Source organism: Paroedura picta, chromosome 7 (assembly GCF_049243985.1).
Source record: "Paroedura picta isolate Pp20150507F chromosome 7, Ppicta_v3.0, whole genome shotgun sequence".
Lineage (NCBI taxonomy): Eukaryota > Metazoa > Chordata > Lepidosauria > Squamata > Gekkonidae > Paroedura > Paroedura picta.
The window spans coordinates 64,680,490-64,701,849 of NC_135375.1; the positions used below are offsets into that span (position 1 = coordinate 64,680,490).

The 21,360-nt window shown below is 41.2% G+C and overlaps 1 protein-coding gene and 1 long non-coding RNA gene across 5 annotated transcripts in view; one reads left to right on the forward strand and one right to left on the reverse strand.

The window, feature by feature from the left end:
- Positions 1 to 1,401: 1,401 nt before the first annotated feature.
- On the reverse strand, positions 1,402 to 6,857 carry LOC143841034 (uncharacterized). The gene is made up of 2 exons (XR_013232534.1): positions 6,463 to 6,857; positions 1,402 to 5,897 (listed from the first exon to the last, which is right to left on the reverse strand). It is a non-coding gene; the product is annotated as an uncharacterized LOC143841034 (long non-coding RNA).
- Positions 6,858 to 7,187: 330 nt separating this feature from the next.
- Positions 7,188 to 21,360, forward strand: part of GOLM1 (golgi membrane protein 1) — a 30,560-nt gene continuing 16,387 nt past the window's right edge. For 3 of the 4 annotated variants that reach the window (XM_077344635.1, XM_077344637.1, XM_077344638.1), the window contains exons 1-3: positions 7,188 to 7,397; positions 16,435 to 16,579; positions 19,732 to 19,911. In XM_077344635.1, coding sequence (XP_077200750.1) covers positions 16,451 to 16,579; positions 19,732 to 19,911 — 309 coding nt within the window. In that variant the 5' untranslated portion in view covers positions 7,188 to 7,397; positions 16,435 to 16,450. Of the gene's footprint in view, positions 7,398 to 11,181; positions 11,201 to 16,434; positions 16,580 to 19,731; positions 19,912 to 21,360 lie in introns of those variants that run through there. The other variant, XM_077344636.1, reaches the window with a different exon arrangement.

Below are 21,360 nucleotides of genomic sequence, written 5' to 3' on the forward strand. Positions count from 1 at the left end.
ACTGAATCTGCAATCTTTCCATATAAATAAAATGGTAAGAAGGTGCAGGGAGGAGTTGGCACTCATTGCCAACCAATCAGATATGCTGTTCCAGCAATCCCTTCCCTGATTGGCCATCTGTTCAATGAATGGCCAATCAGGAAAGGTGCCCTGCCCCTGGCCGTATTCCCTCCAGCTTCTTCAATGTGGAAGAAGTGCCAGCTGGTGAGTGGGAGCTGGAGGGAGGGTGTGGGGCCTGGGATTGCGAGCCCTGTGGGGGTGGGGAGGGAGGAGGGAGGCCCCCACCAGTGCTTGCCCCAACTGCGGTCTTGCTAGGCCTCAGTGGGGCTGTGGGGGCAGTGGGGAAAGAGGATGAGCCAGTCCCTACCAGTGCTCCTGCTGCCCCGAGTAGTTTGGGTTGCAGCTTTGCCAGGCTGCAGCTGGGCTGCTCAGGGCAGCAGGGGGGAGGATCAGCATTCCAACTAGCGCTTTCTACCACCACAATGAGAATGCTTGCCGAGTGCTTCCTGCTGCCACCCCGAGAACTGAAGTCTTGGCGAGCCTTTTTGTGGTGGTAGAAGGAGGAGCAACGTCCCAGCTACTTCCTGCTACTGTCCCGAGAATGCCCACTGAGGTCTACGGAGGCTTCAGCAGGCTTTTTTGGAATGGAGGCAGAAGGAATTGGGTCCCCACCAGAGTTTCACCCCCCCACCACCACGAAAATGCCCACCAAGGCCTCTTCAGCCTTCGGCTGGCCTACCCAGGGCAGGTGGAGGTGCCCCAGCACCCATTGTATTTTCAGATACAACGAGCTTTTTGGCTAGTGATTTATGTTATGCTATAAACATCAGGGTAGCTCTGCTGAATTCAAGGCTCAAATTCTGAAAATGCTTGCAGTTATATTAAACTCTATATTTATGACATGCATGATTATTAGTTATTCATAATGGGTACAGTTCCATACAGATTCCAGAGAGGAACAGTCATGTTAATTAAGCCATTTCTTGTGCTAAATTCTGTCTTCAATTATAGTTCATGTTTCTCCATTTGTCTCCTGAGACAGATGAAATTACATTTTTTGTTGTTAGCTAGTAAGGCCTTGGACTATTGGTCAGGTTCCTACTTAGTTCCTTATTAAGCAACTTGTTGGCATTTTTCAAAACAAAATAAAACTTTAAAAGATGTGTATGTATAAGACAAGAAAAAGGCATCTACCACTGTGCAATTTACACATAGGATTATAAAACAAACTTACAAGGATTTGTAACTTAACTGTTCTTCCCTTCAGCAGTGGAATTGCATAACTTAATTATACTCATGGAACACAGAGCAGCAAGTGATCCTACACAGAACCAGTACTTTCACTTTCCACATAATTTACTAAGTAATAAATGTATAATAAAATCAGAGTCCAGTGGCACCTTTAAGACTAACAAAGATTTATTCAAGGCATGAGCTTTTGAGTGCAAGCCCTCTTCCTCAGACTAAGAACTCCCTACATGACAGTGGGAATATATAGCAAACATTAATTCTGTTGAATTAGTAAACTATGTCACACATTCAAATACAGCCGTATGATAATTCTTTGCCAAAACAGCCAATCAATCCCCTGGAATTCAGTTGTAGTTCACAAAAACATAGGAGAAATAAAACTATGTCAATGATCAAAGGCTCGCACCCCACCATTTGCAGTTTGCCCCACCTGTCACCATACAAGTGTGAAACATTCGTGTAAGGGAATTACTGGCAATTATCTTATCCCAAGACCAGGGAGTTAAACTCAAAATTCCATTGCATTACCATTACCTTACAGTCATATTATCACAAATAAAATAAATTGTGAGGAATACGGATACATGAGTTGAACAAGGTTAGTATGAATAGTGAGATAAAAACTTATGTCCTTGTTGAGTCCAGGGTATGTCATAGTTTTGAGTGTTGCATTTCTGCAGTCTCCCTTTCTAGCCTGTTCTTGAAGTTCCTTTGCAATAAAAAAAAACTACTTTCAGGTCCCTTATTGAATGTCCTGGAAGGTTGAAGTGTTCCCCGACAGGTTGTTCAATTCTGTGGTTTTTTATGTCAGACTTGTGTCCATTAATTCTTTGGTGGAGAGTTTGACCTGTTTTCCCTATGGAGAAAACAGAGGGGCATTGTTGGCACTTGATGGCATATACAGTGTTTGTAGATGAACAATTGTATAAGCCTTTGATGGTGTAGGTGATGTTTGGTCCAGTAATTGTGGCATTGTACTGTATATGGTAGCAAAGTTGGCATCTGGGTTTGTTGTAAGCTCTAGCACTCGTGTCCATGTTCACATTAGATGCTGCATTGTTGTGGGTGAGGAATTGTTTGAGATTGGGGGACTAATTGTATGAAAGAAAAGGTTTACCCCCCAGTGCTTCGGAAAGAGAACTGTCATTATCCAGTAAAGGTTGTAAGTCACTGATGATGCATTGTACTGATCCTTACATACTGTCTTGAGCTGAGAGGTATATGTAACCACCAGTCATGTTCTGTTATTTTCTCTTTTGGGTCTGCCTTCTAACAGGTTTTCTCTTGGTATCCTTCTGGCTTTGTTAATATGTTCCTTGACCTCACTGGCTGGGTACTTTAGTCCCAAAAAGGTTTGTTGTAGATCATTTAGGTGGGAATCTCTGTCCGTGGGATTGGAGCAGATGCGGTTGTAATGTAGGGCCTGGCCATATAAAATGGATTGTTTGGTATGTTTAGGATGGTAGCTAGAGGCATGCAGGTACGTTTGTCGGTCAGTAGGCTTTCGGTATAAGGTGGTTACTTGGCATCCATTGTTTATTTTTACAGTAGTGTCCAGAAAATGGATTTCTTGTGTAGAGTGGTTCATTGTCAGATTGATAGTGGGGTGAAAGTCATTGTATGACTGGTGGAAGGTATCCAGGGCTTCTTTACCATATGTCCAGACAATAAAAATGTCATCAGTGAATCACAGGTATACGAGAGTTGTGAGTGGGTGAGCATTCAGGAAGCATTGCTTCAGGTCTGCCATGAAGATGTTCGCCTATTGAGGCGCCATGTGGGTGCCCATGATCTGAAGGAACAAGTCATCACCAAATCTGAAGTGGTTATGGGTGAGAAAAAATTGGCACAGTTTGGTGGCTGAGTCAGCTATGGCATTGTTAGAAATTGTATTCCTAATGGCTTGTAATCCATCTTTGTGTGGGATGTTGGTATACAGGGTTTCCACTTCCATGGTGGCTAAAATGGTATTCTCTGGAAGGCTGTTCAAAGATTGTATTTTCCTCAAAAAGTCTGTGGTGTCTTGAACACAACTAGAAGCCTTGATGGCATAGGGCCTTAGAACAGAGTCCATATAGCCAGATACTCCCGTGGTGATAGTATTTAGTAATAAATGTATGTTTATTTTTTATTAGTCCTCACATGTTCCCTTAAGATTGTGCTTCTGTTTCCACCACATCATATTTTCACACTATGCAAAATGTAATATTACAACTCTGGGGAAATTTAAACTTTCCCCATGTAGCACATTAATCGCTATTGTGATTGCAGTATAGAATAAAATTTGAGTCCAATGGTCCCTTTAAGACCAGCAAATTTTTATTTATTTATTAAATTTATTTTCCGCTTTCCTCCTCGGACTCAAGCCTGATCACATAACACCCCAGAAAACCCCCTAAAATCCCCTTTAAAACCTTGATGCTATAAAAATCACCAACACAAGGTGGCAGAAAGCAAAATCCTCCAGCCTCCACACAACTGTCCACGAAGGGGTTCATCAGATGGAATAGAGTAGCCTGAAACAGGCATCATCACAGTGCAGATATAAGGACATAACAGATTATCAGTCACTCTGATGATCCCTATTTCATTGTCTGAGGAAGTATGCGTGCACATGAAAGCTCATACCTAGAATTAAACTTTGCTGGTCTTAAAGATGCCATTGGACTCCAATTTTATTCTGCTGATCCAGACCAACATGGCTACACACCTGAATCTATCTGCGGTGTAGAACGTGATTGAGCCAATGACACAGGCAACTAGAAGATACATTTGTGGCACAGATCAGTGGTGAATAATAAAACTCAGTTCCTAAATACCTGTGCCATTTTGTTTACATTTCTTTCACATTTTTAAAAGGCAGTTTTAATCACAGAATTCTAGGTCTGGGTTAGAGACTTTTGTGGGTTAGAGACTTTTGTGATTTGGAGTGTAAGATGCTGTCAAATCTAATGAGCAACATCCGATCCTATGGCTATTGAAGCAGAGGGAGGCTAAAGTTTTCACCTTCATTATATGCCTGGAGTAGATGAGAGCAGTCCAATTATAGTCAATGTCTGCACTATTTAGTAACAGAATGAACTTTTGGATTTAATTTAGCAGTTAACCCCACTGAATGCAATGAGACTGATCCATAGGTAAGAAATAAATAACCACAGTCCATCATTTGCTAAGTAGATATTTATCTATTCAAAACCTCAACAACTTTAATTATCAGACTCCAGAAAGTATCTTTTGAGCAGACTATGCTGATTTTAAGATAATGGCTAGGTTGTCAATAATCCATCAACACTATGTGAATCATGCTTTTACTTGGGAAACACATGCTTTGAAAGCACTGTTAAGTCTTACAAAGGTAAAATGAGACAGTCCACCTTGGTTTTGGTACCTATATATGAATCATGCATCAATCATGCATCACTTCCAGAGTAGATTTAGGTAAATGAATACCTGCCTCATGCATCTGCCTCAACAAGAGCCAGAGCCTTTTTGTCCATGACCCCAACCTGGTAGAATTATTTCCCAAACAAAATTAAGGCTCTACAGAAACCAAGACATTCTGTAGGGCCTGGACAAAAGAGCTCTTCTATCATGCTTTTGGCTGAGGCCAGCAATGGGGGCCTTCCTGACACCTGGTCCCTTTGCTAGACAACTCTGACTCTTCACATGTCCCTGGTCTGAATCTGCTTTTAAATTGTTGTGGCCCCTCCGATTTTCCACAGATGTCACAGGGTATATTGTTCCCATATGCTGATCAACATCCAACTGTTCATGACTATTATGTTCATTGTTGCAAATGTTTCTATGTACTTTCTTTTTCTACTGTTCCATGTACAGTGTCCCAGGGCAGTATATAAATTAAGTGAATGTATCCTCAATGGCCTTACATTTATCTCTCCTTTAAATTATCTAAACCAAGGAAGGTCAACTTCTTTATTCTTAAGACATTAAGAATTTTTAGATAGTGGTTGGGTGAAAGAGGGTGCCAGAGGCCACATATCATGACTTCAAGTTGCTTTATTCACTCTAGGTGGATTATGCACAGCTTTTTTCACTTAATTCAGTCTGCTGACCCTTTTAAATCATCCCTTTTATGCATGTGGGCCGGTACTGTGTTGTTGTTTTTGCCTACTGTAGTTATGAATCCCCGTTCTAAATAAAATAGGATCATGATCATGCTGCTTCATCCCATCTTCATTGCTGTCTGTTCTGCTACTCTATCCACACTCTGGTACATTCTTGCCCTGCCTGATCTCTTTACTTCATGCCAGCTAGTGAATTCAACTCTTACAGAACTCCATAACTGTCCCTTTCCTACATATGCTTTTGACCTCCCTTGACTGTTATTCAGTACTTCATTGTTTCCTTCTTCCCTCTTTGAGCAACAGCCACAGTCACACCCACACATTTCAGTGGGACTAAGGACTATCTTCATGTTAACTTCACTGCATGAATGCTTTGAAGAAGACATCTCCACATTTCCATTGAAATGCATAACATAGCTCAGCACGTGGTTTTCTGCATCTTATGGAATTTCTACATTTTCACTGTCATGACTCATCTGACTGAAGGCTTTAAAGAGGCTGGGATATAAGAAGAGTCCTGTTGGAGCTGACCAAGTTCAATCTAGTCCAGCATTTTGACACCTGTGGGAATGATCAAGAAAATGTTTGGAAAAGATAATGGAAAAGTCGGGGAAAACTCCTGAGATTCATCTGCATACCATGATGCTATATGGGGAAACAGAAAAAAACAAATCTGTTTCCCAATACGATCAAACCTGGGGAAAATATGCGGCGTGGAAAAAACACAGAGGAAGAGCACAAAAGGGGCATGAAGCCAACTTAAACCCGGCCCTTGCAGTTTGTTCCTGAAGCAACCAGCATTCAGAATCAGATGCATACTCTGGTGTGGCACTTAACTATCATAAAGACTTATTTTTCATGGCTTTGTCTAATATTCTTTTAAAGGATGGCATCACCATAACCCTGGCAACAAGTTTTGTATTAATAATGCACTGTGTACAGAAGTACTTTTTCTGTACCAATCCACTACACATTAATTTTTATTGGGTGACTCCCCTCCAGAACCTTCCCCACTCCCCCATTTCATCACTTTCTTGAAGCTATGAGTAATTCCATATATATATCATCATACCCCCATTATCTTTTTTTGGTAAACAAAAATCCCAGACACCTTCAGTTCTCATACCTTCAGTGATTTGATCATTGCGAGGTTTTCTGCATACTGATTCGGGCTCCGTGACTTCTTTTTGGAGAAGCAGTGATCAGACTGTTCATCCTATGCAGTTATCCCACAGAAACAAAACCTTTTTTTTTTATCGCCGCTGCCGCCCTACACTGATGGCTTACTCTACCTCCGACCTCTTCCCACCGCCAGTTGCGAGGGCACTGAGGCCTGGGTGAAGCTTACATTCTGCACGCGCACGCCAAGAGGCGCCCTGCGGCTCCTGAACGATTTAGCCTCAGGAGCGACAACACACTTGCGTAAATTAAACCCGCAAGACCTCCTGCCTCGATAAATGCGAGGTTTTTAAAGGTGCCGCAAGTGTTGCTTTGCGGTTTTGTCGCGCGTGCTCCATCCTGCACATGACCACCTCAAGCGCAGGAAAGTTACCTCCTCCGCCACGTGAAGGGGGCGCTTAGCCTCTGCTGCCCACCCACCCACGAGAAGAGCGGGGGGGGGGGGGGGGGAAGCAGGTGTGGTGAGAAGCCGTCCTGCCCGGCACGCTCTTTCTCTAGGAGTGGCAGGCAGCCCCGGAGCCTCCCCAAGGGCCTCGGCCGCCTCCGTGCGGCGAGAGGGGGAGCTGCTCCAGCCTGGCAGCCCCTTGGCAGCCCCTCGGCGGCTCCTGCCGGCCTTCCTCCGCCTCTTGCGTGCACTTCCTGCTCTGCCCGCAGTGCCGCCTGCAGCCCCCGCGGCACTTGAGGCGCCCGCTCCTTCCTCCTCCTGGCGTCCGGCTTTCCAGGAGCCGCAGCTCCTTCCCTCTCAGACAGTTCCTCCTTGCTGTTGTTGCTGAAGGAGGGCGGGGAGCTTTTGAAGGGCGGCGGCGGGCAGCTGAGCGTTCCCTGCGGGGCTGCCTGCCGAGGAAGCGCCGGCCTTGCGGCCGAGGAAGAGGGGCAGCGGAGGTGAGTGCTTGGCATGCTTGCCGCCGCTTCCCTGGTCTTCTCCCCCGCAGCCTTCCCGGCCAGTCGGCAGGAAGGGTCCTCGTTCGGCATCCCTCCGCTCGTCCCCTTTTGGGCTGCGGAGGCATCGTCACTCCCTCCAGAGGGCACGTCTGAGGAGGGAGCGCGGAGAAAAGGCAATTCCCTTCCCTCAGAATCAGCAGGGAGCCGAGGAAGAGCTGGCGCTTCCTCTGAATGTCACCCCTGGGTTACGTGGTGGCTCTTTTTGCTGCCTCTGTCCTGCACGGGATTCATGCTGGCATGACAAAATGGGCTGGCAGGGTGGGGGTGTCTGTGGGTCTTTTCCAGGGCTGAAGTCAGCCAAGCAACACATCTAGATGGTGGTGAAGACGCAAAGATGGTTTTCCAATCTGATGTCGGGTTTGATGATCCTTAAGGAAAGTTTGACCCTTCAGTCTGGGAAGACAATTTAAAAAGTTGTCTTGAGGTTTGAATTTGCACTGCATAAAAAGGTAAAGGTAAAGGTATCCCCTGTGCAAGCACCGAGTCATGTCTGACCCTTGGGGTGACGCCCTCTAGCGTTTTCTTGGCAGACTCAATACGGGGTGGTTTGCCAGTGCCTTCCCCAGTCATTACCGTTTACCCCCCAGCAAGCTGGGTACTCATTTTACCGACCTCGGAAGGATGGAAGGCTGAGTCAACCTTGAGCCGGCTGCTGGGATTGAACTCCCAGCCTTATGGGCAAAGCTGTCAGACGGCTGCCTTACCACTCTGCGCCACAAGAGACTCATATTGCAAGAGCTCCCTACTATAGAGAGATGTATCGAACCAGTGGTTTAAAAATTGAACTTGCTGGGTCATGGTTACTGTGAAATATGCCAGTGTTGGTGTTGGCACACTAGACTTTCATGTGCAAGACATGTGGAAATTAACTCACATATGTGGCATTTTCAGCTTTATGTACAATGGATGAAAAATACATATTACAATTTTGGATTGTATTTATTAATATTAGTAGCCTAGTTTTCCTATTAAGCCAGTGGTTCATGTATATCACTGAAATAATTCCTAATTGTTGCACTCAATCAGGTACTTTGAAGTATAACTTTTAATAGGAAGGAGGGAATTGCTATAAAAATAAGCCTTTTTTACTGTAAATAATGGTTTTATCCATAATTAATTGTTTAAAATGTTATTAAGGCTTTAAAGCCTAACAAACTACCAGAAACAAAGAAAAAAGATAAAAAGTTGAAAAGAAATATAAAGAAGCAGCTTCCAATTTTTCAGCAACACTCAGTCATTCATTCAGATTAAACAACTAGCAGCGAAGTATAATTTCAAATTAGGTAATCCAATCTTCCTCTTTTTTTCCTTCTGCACCAACTGTTTCTTTTCATTCAGATTATTGAAAAAGCATACAATTGATGCTTTATCAGTAATCTGAATGAAGAAGAAACAATTAGTGCAGAAGGAAAATAATCTTTAATAATTGAACCCCTACATGTTTTGTGTGAAGCTTTTTCAGGGGGATGTACTAGACATAAAAATAAATAAAAAACAAAAATATATTTAATACATTATTTCAAAAAGTTGATAAAATTAATGACAATTTCACAGACCATCAATTGTTTCTTCTTCATTTTGCCTTGGCGCAGTTCCCTGTTCTCTTATCAATAATTTGGTCAGTAACTGTGGTCAGTATGTATTCAGATTTTTATTCAGGTTAATATGCCTTTGTGCTCGTCATTCCACACATGTTGGATAATGCACTTTCAGTGTGCTTTTGCAGCAGGATTTTCTTGTGCAAAACAGGAAAATCTCCTTTGCAAGTGCATTATCCAACATGTGCAGAATATAGTATGAGTAAAGCAGATGTTTTATGACTAGTTAGGGCTTTTTTGCATGTGATAAATATAGTGAAATGCTTACCTTGTAAAAGACGCTATATTCCGGCCGCTCCGCAAGACATTGCCAACCTCCTGCGTCCAGCCAGCAAACTGCTCACTACATCCGCCATTTTAAAGCGCTAGTTGGGGAATCGCATAAAGTGGATTCACCAAACTAAAAGCGCTTTCCCCCAGTGGACAACCAGCAGGCCACCAGAAAAAGAAAGGTATGGAGGCAAAAAAGTGCTACATCTGCCTCCAATATCCCGCCCTTGCACCCGCCTCTGTCTCTCTCCTTCCTGGAGATGGGAAGTGCCTTTTTAAAATGGAGAACTGCCTGAAGCAACAAATAGGTGGACACATGCCTCGGCAGTATTGGTCTGTGCCTCTATGAATACGTGGAGAGGCATTTAAACAAATAAGTATTTTTTTAAAAAGTCGATCCTCAGAAGTTTATTTGTCAATCATACCGGGTGGGGATTGGCTGGCCAAAGTGATTGACACTGGTAGGCAGACCGAAGCGCAACAAGGCTACAGTGGGAAAAGCAGCCATTAACATGCAAGAGAGTTTGAGAAGTGTGGAGTGCCGGTGAGCTGCGATTATTTCTCACGCTTTGCAATACAGCAGGCTTCACACTACAATGCCCAATGTGCAGAAAAGCACTTACAGTGTGCATTAAGTCAAATACCTATGTGGTACATTTGAATTACTGGCTGACTTCTTTGTGATACCTAATGGTTTCTAGATTTCTAATTTTAACAAAAGGAAAAAAACAAATAAAAACTCCTCCAGTCTGTTTACTGGCCAAATAGTAATACTTTAAGCAAGAAAATCTTACTGGGTTAATTGAAAAGGAACGTTTTAAAAAGCTCTTTAATCTTATAGGGTTTTTTTCTGCTGAAAGTCTATTTAATGTGTCCTTGCGTAAGTTCAGATGAACTAGTTTAACTTGCTCTGCTTCTGCCTCTTTGGGGTTTCCAGTGTTTCCTTTGTGAGTGTTGAAGGAATTTTATAGACCAGGATGCCAGGGTGATCTTTTATGACAAGGCTGTAGTTTTATATTGGTTTATAGTAACAAACAAAGTACATTAGCATTAACTTTAAGAAGCGGAAGAAGACTGTTTCAGAACAAGTCAGTGATACTTTGTACCAGGGATAGTCAAACTGTGGCCCTCCAGATGTCCATGGACTACATTTGCTGTCATGGGCTCTTGGGAATTGTAGTCCATGGACATCTGGAGGGCCGCAGTTTGATTACCCCTGCTTTGTACAGTGAAAATTATCTTGTTGGCAAAGGAGCACATTTCCTAAAGTGCATCAGAGTTGTTCTTATTTTGTAGTCTGCAGTCCACAGCTTTTTCATAAGTTTTCCTTCTGAAAATGGCAATATTGTCTATGTCAAATCAATACATTTTCAGACGGTTATCAGTGTTAATTGTCATGTAGGGTTTACTTATCTAGGGGCTTCTATTTAATGTCTTTTTATAACACTAAACATTGTTTCAGTAATTTAATGTTTCTGTTTCTGATTTATATGTCAGCAATCCCAAACTGTTTAACCTTTAGATTCAAATGGGTAGCCTTGTTGGTCTGAAGTAGCACAATAAAATCAGAGTCCGGTAGCACCTTTAAGACCAACCAAGATTTATTTAAGGCGTGAGCATTCGAGTGCAATCACTCTTCCTCAGACTATGAACTTCCATCATGACAGTGGCAATATAAAGCAGAAATTAATTCTGTTAAATTAGTAAACTGTGTCACACATCCTATGGCTGTACTTGGCCTTAAAGGTCCTACTGGACTCTGATTTTATTGTTTAACCTTTAGTTCCTCCTTCCTCTCTACATGAATAGATCTTGCTCTCCAGAGCTGTGACAGAAACGTCATAGACTGTACAGCAGGTGAAAATATTTTAAAATGTAAGCATTACATTGTTACTTCTGCTTTTTGATAAGATGATGACAACAAATATGTAAATCTAGTAAATAGTAATTTTAGTATGCATTATTTGATTTGAAAATGGGGGATTCTTGTTCATTCAAAACTCATTTAGATGTTATTTGAAAAGATGGCCTTAAAAATCCTGGATGATTGTATTATAATAAATTTATCAATCACTGACTTTTCTTTGTTTTTCTGCAATAAACTAACATTACTATGCCACTAGAATTTCAAATTAATTACACAAAGGTGGAATAATGATTTTTGTTTGCCTCTCTGTTGTGCATAGATGGATGTTGGATACTTTTATGTTTGTGCCTAAATGTGGTGGGCAGGGAACCTTGATTTAATTATTTAGTTACAAATGACATCCAGTTTCTAAGATATGTAGGAAAGTGTTTTGTAATATAGCCTCTAGTAATGGGGAATGTCTTGTTAAGCTTGGAGAAAAGTAATAGCAGTAAATCAGCTTGAGAGTCAGGGTAAGTGTTTGAGTTCTTGGGAAATAACTGTGAGAGTTGGGTGGGCATCTTGGGGAGACTGATGAAGAGAACAGAAGCTGGAGAGATGCTAGACAAGTGAGTGTGCTGTTTATTGGGAAAGGGTGGGGATGCAAGGAGAGCTAGCCATGTACAAAGGATGGTATTAACAGTTTGTCTCTATTTTGAGTTTTCCTAATTGAAGAGCCTTTCTCCATAGCTATCCAAACCTATCCATCTAATCTGTTTGTGTTAAATGATCTTATTTGCTGATAATAGAGGGGAGGCACAATAAGACATCACTTTTAAAGCAGTTGACTGTGCCTTGTAGGATCTTTAAAAATATGTCCAAAACAAATGCATTTTTAAAAGAACGGTGTTTACCTATTTCAGTATGCCTTTCCTCCTTAGGCTCCTTCCGGAACTAGTTATGGTTGTGAAAGCTGTATAGGTTACTCATTAACTTTCTACATATGTTTTAGTGATGGAAACTTGACTGTTGAATAGTATGTAAATGCAATGTTAGGAGTCACTTGACTTTTCTCTAGCATAGTGTGTTGTGTGCCTTGTGCTTTAGCATTCTAGAGATTACACTGTTGGTTTTAACACACCTGATGCTGGGGTCCAGTACAATATTTCTGTGTGCACTAGAACCATTCTACAAGCAGAAACTTACTGAAAAGGCTGCAGCTTGTGCCTCATTCAGCTTATTGTATCTCGACTTGCATTTTAACTTACACAGAATGTTCATATACTCTTTGAGTTTGACAGGTGTTACAGTATACTTAGGGCTACTTGCTTGTGCAAGAAGAACTACATTGAGAGTGCATAGAAAGTAATACTGAGGTTGGATTTAAAGACTACATCAAACATATACTGAATAGTGATGGGCATTGTTCTCAGCCTGGGAGAATGAGCCTTCCCCTGACCAATTAGCTCAGGGGCCTGTAACATGTAATCAGCTATTACGTGTTCATAATTATATTTTTAATCACTCCATGTACTTACAAGGTAAGTTCATTCAGAGATTAGGAGTGTCACTGCTATTCTGACAAACCTAACTTTATCTCAACAGAATCAGTGGAGCATTATTTTAAACCCTTTTGTAGCAGCAGTAATTAATGTGCTAAAAGATGGGCAGTACCTGAGGCTCAGTCCAGACAAGGCAGAAATGCTATTGGTAGATAAGAGTTGCAGAGTTTGTTTGTTATGGAAGTGGTTATATGGTCCCTGAAATAATAAGTTCACACCTTGGGGACATGATTTCATTGGACCTCCTCTGTTACTGAAGTGCCTTTGCCCTGCTAATAGTTGTGCTTCTCCAGCAGCTATACCTGAATGGGGCAGAATTGGCCTCAGGTTATCTAGATGGAGTTATATCAATGCATTCCATTGCTTTGATTGCTGTTTGGAATTTCTTCTGGTACAAAATACTAAGTTATTTTTGTATGATTCTTATCTCCTTATGAATGAAAAAGGCAGCAGGAGAGAGTGCAGACTCAAAATGTGTCCTTACATCACTGTTTTGGAATTTATGAATTAATTTGAGTTTTGAATAGTCAGCTAGGGTGGCACTTATACTGGTGGTTTGTATGGTTGCCAAGCCCTCCCTAGCTACCAGCAGGGATTGGGGGGGGTGGGGGGTGGTAAGATTGCCAGATCCAGTTTGGGAAGCTTCTAGATATTTGGGAATGAAGCCTGTGGAGGACAGGGACCTCAGTGGAATATGCTATCAATTCCACTCCCCAATGCAGCCACAACACATATTGAGGGGAATTGATCTCTGTTGTCTTAACATGAGCTGTAATTCCAGGGTATCTTCAGGTCTCACCTGGAGTCTATCAACCCTAGTGCCTTGTATTGCTTATAATGTTTTAATTGTTAGATTTGTAATGGATCCAAAATATATGTTATTAAATATGACACCAAACAGTAGTTTAATGTATAGTGAACTTGTTAAATATATGGTTATAGCCACCAGGATCTTATACACATCAAAATGGAAAAAAGAATCCTTACCAGATCTTGCAGAGTAGTTAGATAAACTGATGGAATATGGGTCAATGGCAAAACTTACATGTGTGACGCAAAATAGATCAATATCAGATTTTAATATTAGACTATATTGATAAAATGAGGTGGAAAGAAACAATTGATTTATATGAGGTATATATAAATGATGAAAATTTGAACCCAGGGAAAGAAATAATAGGTATTCTGGAAAAAAATATAAGACATATTGTGATGTGTCAGCTTAATGCACAATTCTATAGGTGAAGCTTGTGGTGTCTTTTTCTTTACTTTTTGTTTTCTATCTTCTGTATTATGCAATTTATTTTTAATAAATAAAAATTATATCATGATTTAATTGTTTTTTACAGTAGTCTGTGTTTACAGTACTTTACAGTCTAATTGTGTTTACAGTAGTCCCTTGGAAGTCTGTAGAGAAATAATAATTAAACCACCCAATTTCATTGTTCTCTGTGTATGTATTTGGGTGGGCAGGAATTGGCCATTAAGGCCACCATGAAAAGTCTCAGTGGGCAGATGGCCTGGAGTTTTCTACTTGACAGGGTGATTTTGGCCTGAAGGAAAGAGAAGCCCTTCCCCTTGGTTGAGTGGGTATGAGGTACCCATGCCACAAAGTCTTGTGCAACAAAGTTACATAGGGTTGGTGGTGCAGGCTCTTTCTTTCTCACACCTTTTGGATGAGAGTTCAGGGCAAGTCAGGGCTCTCTTTCTGGGCTGTATTTTCCTACCAGTCCTCTCCTGCTTGTTGTCATCCATGGCTGTACTTAGAAGTGCACTGAGTGGAGAAAGCAATTAACCTTCGCATTCACTTCTGTTGCCATCATGGCCAATGGAGCAGTAATTGGTTGTGAAGCTAAGTAAGATCACATTGTGGGCCTGATGCTGCCTTTAGACAACTAGTTAGCTAGGCTAAGGTTGTCAGGGTACCCAGGGCCTCAAGCTATCTATGCATTGTAGATTATATCCAATATTTTGAGCTTTGGAACCCAAGTGGTAATTTGCTCTGCTTTACAGGAGATGCCTGTGGCATCAGGTGCTGCTGATATCCTTGACCTGAGGTGTTAGTGGACCTGCAGTGTCCTGTAGTTAGGATTGCTACTTCTGGATTGGAAAATTGCTGGAGATCTTGTGGGTGGATCCTAGGAAGGATGGGGTTGGGGGAGGGAAAGGTCCTCAGTGGGGTCTACTTCCCAATGTAGCCATTTTCTCTAGGGGAACTGATTCTAACCTGGTGACCAGTTGCAATTTGAGTGATCTCCAGTTCCCAGCTGGAGCCTTGCAACCCTGCAGGTCTAGCTTCAAAAACAGGGAGGAGTTCACAATTGTTGTCAAATCTGAATCCAAGGGATAAAAGGAAAAAGAAATCACACCCTCATTGTTAAATAAAGAACAAGCTGGTTGTGTTTAAGGCAGTCTTACCTGAAAGATACTCCCTGTAAACAAAGAACTGCTTGTCCCCTTCCCTCATGTCATAAACTCAAAACTTAGATAATTCATGGAAAGATTGTTATTAATAAGATACTGTCTTCCAAATTGTAGCATACCTTAGCTCAGTTTCTCTGCTTAAAATCACAGCCATTACAAAATAATATAGAACAACTTAGTTGATTAGTAAGATGTTTGCTATATCCAGTAGCTTTATTGCAGCATCTTAAATTACATGAATCAAATAGAATTATCTTGTGCCAATCAATAGTGAAAAAGGTAAACCCAATGAAGACTTAAGATCTTAGCAGATACAAACAAAACTACGTATGAAAATACTAGTGCTGATATTGAAATATTTTTGTGTGTATATTATACTTTCTACAATACAAATGCTATAGCTTTGTTACTTACAAAACGCTTATGGATTAAAACCTATGTTAAGACTACTTATAGTTCATCTGTTACCCTTCCTCCTATAGTAAAAATCAAAATGTTTCCCTCCCTACTCCTGGAATTCTTTAATGCAACTGAATTAGTATTCAACATTGATCACTCTTTATTGAAATCATAATGAAATGAGAAACCAGCACATCAAAGACTAATTGGTGATATTAGCATGTATGGACAAGAGCATATTTCATCAGATGCACAAAATGTAGATATGGATATATAACATATATGCAAATTAGTACAAAGTAGGATAAGAATGTTTTGAAAAATGAGACTAGAAGATGAAAAAATGCTTCTTGAAAGCACATACCACTCAATTACTCAGATATCTCTATTATCAAATTCACCATAATCCTAATAGTTTGAAAACAATCCATTGATGTGTCTGGGAAAGTTGTATAGCGTAATGATAAATATAGACAACTTTGAAAAAACATTCTCTTTACAAGTAATTTAGTTCTATTTTATGATTAGCTGGTTTAATCTGGATTCAGATTGCTGTATCGTGAACATATTTATATTTTGAGAACTAGGTTTGTTTGTTTGTTTATTTATTGTATTTATACACTGCCGTCACCTGAGGCTCAGGGCGGTTTACATAAAACGTAGAAAATAGTACATGGAACTTAATTTTTCAAAATAATAATATTAACATTAAAACTATAACAGGGGTAACGGAATATAATGATACAAACAAGTCCAGAGCAGAACGCATGAGTGGATGTGTTAATGTGTTTAAGATTTGGAAAATAGCTCCAATCAGATTAAGTCTCAGATTCTGCTACAATAAAGTGAAAAATAAATTTATCTCCCACTCCCAACAGAGATCTCTAGCTTGAAATGGTAGGACTGGGAAACGGTCGTCGAGGGATGAAGTCTCCACCTCTTCTAGTAGCCGCACTGGTAGCTTGCATTATTGTTTTGGGCTTCAATTACTGGATTGCAAGTTGCCGCAGCATTGATTTGCAGGTACTGCTTTTCTTATTGTTTCCACATTGACTGGTGTAGTGGTTTTTCTTCATTTAGCAATTGCCATTAATGCTTCAAGTTTTTAAAAACACTGTAAGTTTTCAGAACATGAAGTCTGAATGTCATTTGGATGTTGGCCATGAGAGACAGTGTTGTGTACGGGGCTACTTGAGTTGTCATAGTTGATTGAATTATTAGTAGAGAGCATGGGTTAGCTATTTTTAGTACACACATAGGAAAGGAGACTGTAATTGCAGTAGCTAAATGTAACATCCTGCTTATACAGGAAACTGTAGCTTTACTCTTCCACTGTTGGCTGACTGAGAAAAACTAATACCATATTCTCTTTGTATGTGTCTCTAATATACATACATAGGAAGCCAAAGTTTTAATTGAATACCTTACATTTAAAAAAAATAAAATTTAACACTCAGCTCCTCTGCCTTATTTCTATCCCTAAATCCCTGTTCAAATGACTACCATTACTCCCAACCATTGTCTGCTTTTCTGTGGTATCTTATTGCCTCAACCATTGTCAGGGAGGGATCATAGATGACCTGCAGCTAGGGTTGTGTGTGATTCTACATGTATGTTCTAGGTTTGCCATTTGCTTGCTGGGGGCAAGATATCACTCAACCTTAGTACCCATTGCCTGCCAGCACTCTAGCATCCAATGTGAGGATTATTTTTAAATCAGTCTTGAACAAAGCTGAAGGGAATAATAATATTGGTACTGTGATTATGGATATGTTTTTCTAAGGGATCTTTTTAATGATCTCACTTGTATTTAAAGAAAATTCACTTAAAATGGTCCACCAACTTTATATGACTCCAAAAACAACAACAAGAAAAACAGAGAGCTATGATGTTGCACTTGCATTGTTGGTACTGCAGTTTTCCACGAGAGCATTTTGTCCATGTGTGGTGGCATTGCCCTCATGTTATGAAAAGTTTAGGGGAAATTGGAACTGGACTGAATTTGTGATTCTTTTCCTGCTGGACATTGTTCTATCGAACTATGGAGAAAGATTTCCTAAGAGGATCAGGTAGTTTTATCCAATTTCAGAAGCCAGGTTTTTATTAGCCCCAAATATCGACGGTCAAATAGGAAAAAGCAAATAAATGTATGTTGAAACTTAGGGGCTTTACGCACTGGGATCTTTGTTGCAAATTGGTCACTGAATGAAAAATCGCCATTTAAAATAGTGGAATTCGTCGTTATGCATACCTGCCTTTGTAGTGGAATCCAGTTGCGTTTTGTAGCGTTTCCCACAGCTTCCGGTCTCGGCAGAAAAGGAAGCGCTATTGCCAAGCTCGTCCCGCCCCTGGCCGTCAAGCAGCCAATGGGCAGCCGTTAGCATGCTCCCAAACAGCCCCTTTCCCTTTAAGAAAGGTTTAAAAAAAAAAAAACAGACCCATTGTAACGAATCTGTGTAGATTCGTTGCAACGGAGAGACCCATCCAGCTGCCTAATGTGAGCTGTCGTTTGATCGTATGATCGTTGCCACGCTGCCTCGAGTGATAAAAAAAAAATCCCCCCCCCCTCACGGGCCCAATTTTCGGCTGAATTAATGTGTAAAAAATAAAGGGACTTTATTTCAGCAAACGGGCTTTTATGTGGTTTGTGCTTAGTGACTAAAGGTGAAGGACTGAAGCCAGGGAAGCCTCTAAACAGAAAGAGACTCGCTGGTGTGTTTATCCCCGCTCGCTCGGAGAAAAAAAAATGGCGATCGCTTCGCCGGAAGTTTGGAGGACAGGCTCAGGAGGAGGGACTTTGAAGAAACCGCAACAATGTTAACGCACAGGTCTTTTTCGCTAGTGTTGCAGATTGGTTGCAGGACTGTAGCGCTTTCCGGAGGGTGAATCCACTTTTTGGGATTCCCCTGAAAGTGCTACAAGGAAGCGCTTTTTGCAGATTGGTTTCAGGTGTGTGGCAGATTGTCTACGACGTCGTGCGTTATGGCAAATCAATAGCGTTTCCAATTGGCAACCATTGTGCGATTTTGAAGCCGTGCAAAAAGCCCCTTACTCATTTACTAAAGAGGAAAGTTCTTGATTCAACCTTAATATTTATGGGTTCTTTATTAACTGGGTGTTACATGAAATCTGTATAATTGGTTATATTAAATATAAAGCATTGGATTTGATCTTTGATGCTTATGAGATGTTTATTTATTTATTTATTTATTTATTTATTTATTTATTTATTTATTTATTTATTTATTTATCATACTTATATACCGCTCTCCCCGGAGGCTCAGGGCGGTTTACATCATAACAGAGAACGATACATAAAACAGTCTGTAACATGTATAACTGATAACTAATAATTGTAACCAAAATAACAGCACAATATAACGGTATAACAATATAGTACTACAAACAGGTCCAGGGCTTATTGATGGGATTCTGAGGGGGGTGGTTTATTGATTGAATTCTGAGGGGGGGTGGGGGGGAGCAGGGGCCCTTGGTTGCTGTTGATTACATCTGGTCTCAGCCAAATGCCTGGTGGAGGAGCTCCTTTTTGCAGGCCCTGCGGAACTGTTTAAGCTCCGTCAGGGCCCTGATCTCTTCTGGGAGCTTGTTCCACCAGGTAGGGGCCAGAACAGAGAATGCTCTGGCCCTGGTCGAGACCAGACGGACTTCTTTAGGGCCAGGGATCCTTAGCTGGTTGGTGGTAGTAGAGCGCAGAGCTCTTTTGGGGGCATAGGCGGGGAGGCGGTCCCTCAGGTACACTGGGCCCTGACCGCGTATGGCCTTGAAGGTAATAACCAGAACCTTTAGTCTGATCCGGAATTCAACTGGTAACCATTGCAGCTGGTGGAGAATAGGCCGGATATGAGACCTTCATGTTAAAAAGTCTCCATTGAGCAATAGCATTAAGAGACTAACAGGGAAAATCCAAGAGTGATGTCATGCCTCTCTAGGGATTGCCAGAAACTCTGTGGATTCCCTGATAAGCATGACATCATTGCCCCATGTCCCTGCTCCCCAGACCTCTGGCTGGTGCCACTTACTGGCTGGCAGCCATTGTATGTCTAGTTTGCATTTTGCAAATATAAAAAAGGAAATTAAGTTATGATTGCTCATGTTTCTGAAGAGATTCTTTATAACAGTATTTTCTTTTTTGTTATGGGCCTGCTGCCCCACAGAATCGTATAACGGAACTAGAAAGCAGAGTTCGTAGGGCTGCAGCAGAAAGAGGTGCTGTTGAACTAAAAAAGAATGAATTCCAAGGAGAGCTACAGAAACAGAGGGAACAGATTGACAAAATCCAGAGCCTACATAACTTCCAGATGGAGAATGCTAATAAAATACACAGGGATGAAAAGGTGAGAGCTCTTTTCCTTAGTTTTGCTCTATGCTTAATGGTATTATTGTTACATGTTTGGCATCCAATGTTGCTGTTGGGCATCTCCTGTCTGAAGGTCACCTCCATGCAGGTTTATTTCTGGTGCTACTCTTCCCCATCCCAGCTTAAGGTAAAGAGTCTTTCATTGAAGAACAACCTTTCTGCATTAGAATCAAAGAAGCATAAAGCGTGAAGGGACCTCCAGGGTCATCTAGTCCAACCCCCTGCTCAGTGCAGGAAACTCACAACTACCTGCCCACCCACAGTGACTTTAGTTCCATGCCCAGATTATGCTTTCCCCTGAACCAGAATTCCTGGTTGGTCTGATCTGGAAGAAATTTGCTTTCTGACCTCAAAGTGGCAATCTGCATTTCCGTGGCATGCAAGAAAAGGCCAAGCACTGACGCAACCCTTCCTGCCCACCCACTAACAATCTGCCTAAATTCACAGAATCAGTCTTTCTGTGCTTTAAAACTTCCAGAAAAGGAGAACTCACCACCTCCCAAGGAAGATTGTTCCACTGAAGAACTGCTCTGTCAGGAACTTCTTCCAGATGTTTAGCTAAAAATTCTTTTGAATTAATTTCAGCCCATAGTCTGACCCTCTGGGGTAACAGAAAACAACTCTGCTCCGTCCTCTATGTGACAGCCTTTCAAGTACTTGAAGATGTATCACCTCCTAGTCATCTTGGACTAGATGACCCATGAGGTCCCTTCCAACTAAAGGAGGTTGGAGTAGATGACCCATGACGTCCCTTCCAACTCTATTATTCTATGATTCTATGATTCTTCTCTCCAGGCTAAACAGGCCAAGCTCCCTCAACCTTTCCTCATAATGATTTAGTTTCTAAACCCCTTACCATCTTCATTGCCCTTCTCTGGACATGCTCTAGTTTGTCTACATGCTGTTCAGTTGTGGTGCCCAAAACTGAACATAGTATTCCAAGCAGATTAAAGTGGAATCATCACCTTGCACAATCTGAACACTGTATTTCTTTTGATACAGCCCAAATCCTATTTGCCTTTTTAGCCCCTCAGTCACACTGCAGGCTCATGTTCAGTGTTTCGACTACTAAGATCCTTAGATCTTTTTTCACACATACTACTGCCAAGATAGGTCTCATCCATCCTATAATGATTCATTTGATTTTCCCTACCTAAATGGAGAACTTTACATTTATCACTATTGAAATTCATTTTAGCCCAGTTTTCCAACCTCACATCTCTGGACTGAAAACATACTATACAATTAAAATGAAAATATTCTCATGTGATAGCATATTCTCTGCATTTGCATAACAATGTAGTTCAGCCACTTAAGATTATGACAGTTTGTTGTACTAAGTCTCTGAGATAATTGTTATTTACACATAAAGTAATCATACATTATAAGTGGTTGTCTTGGACATTTTATACAGGTGTCCTTTCCC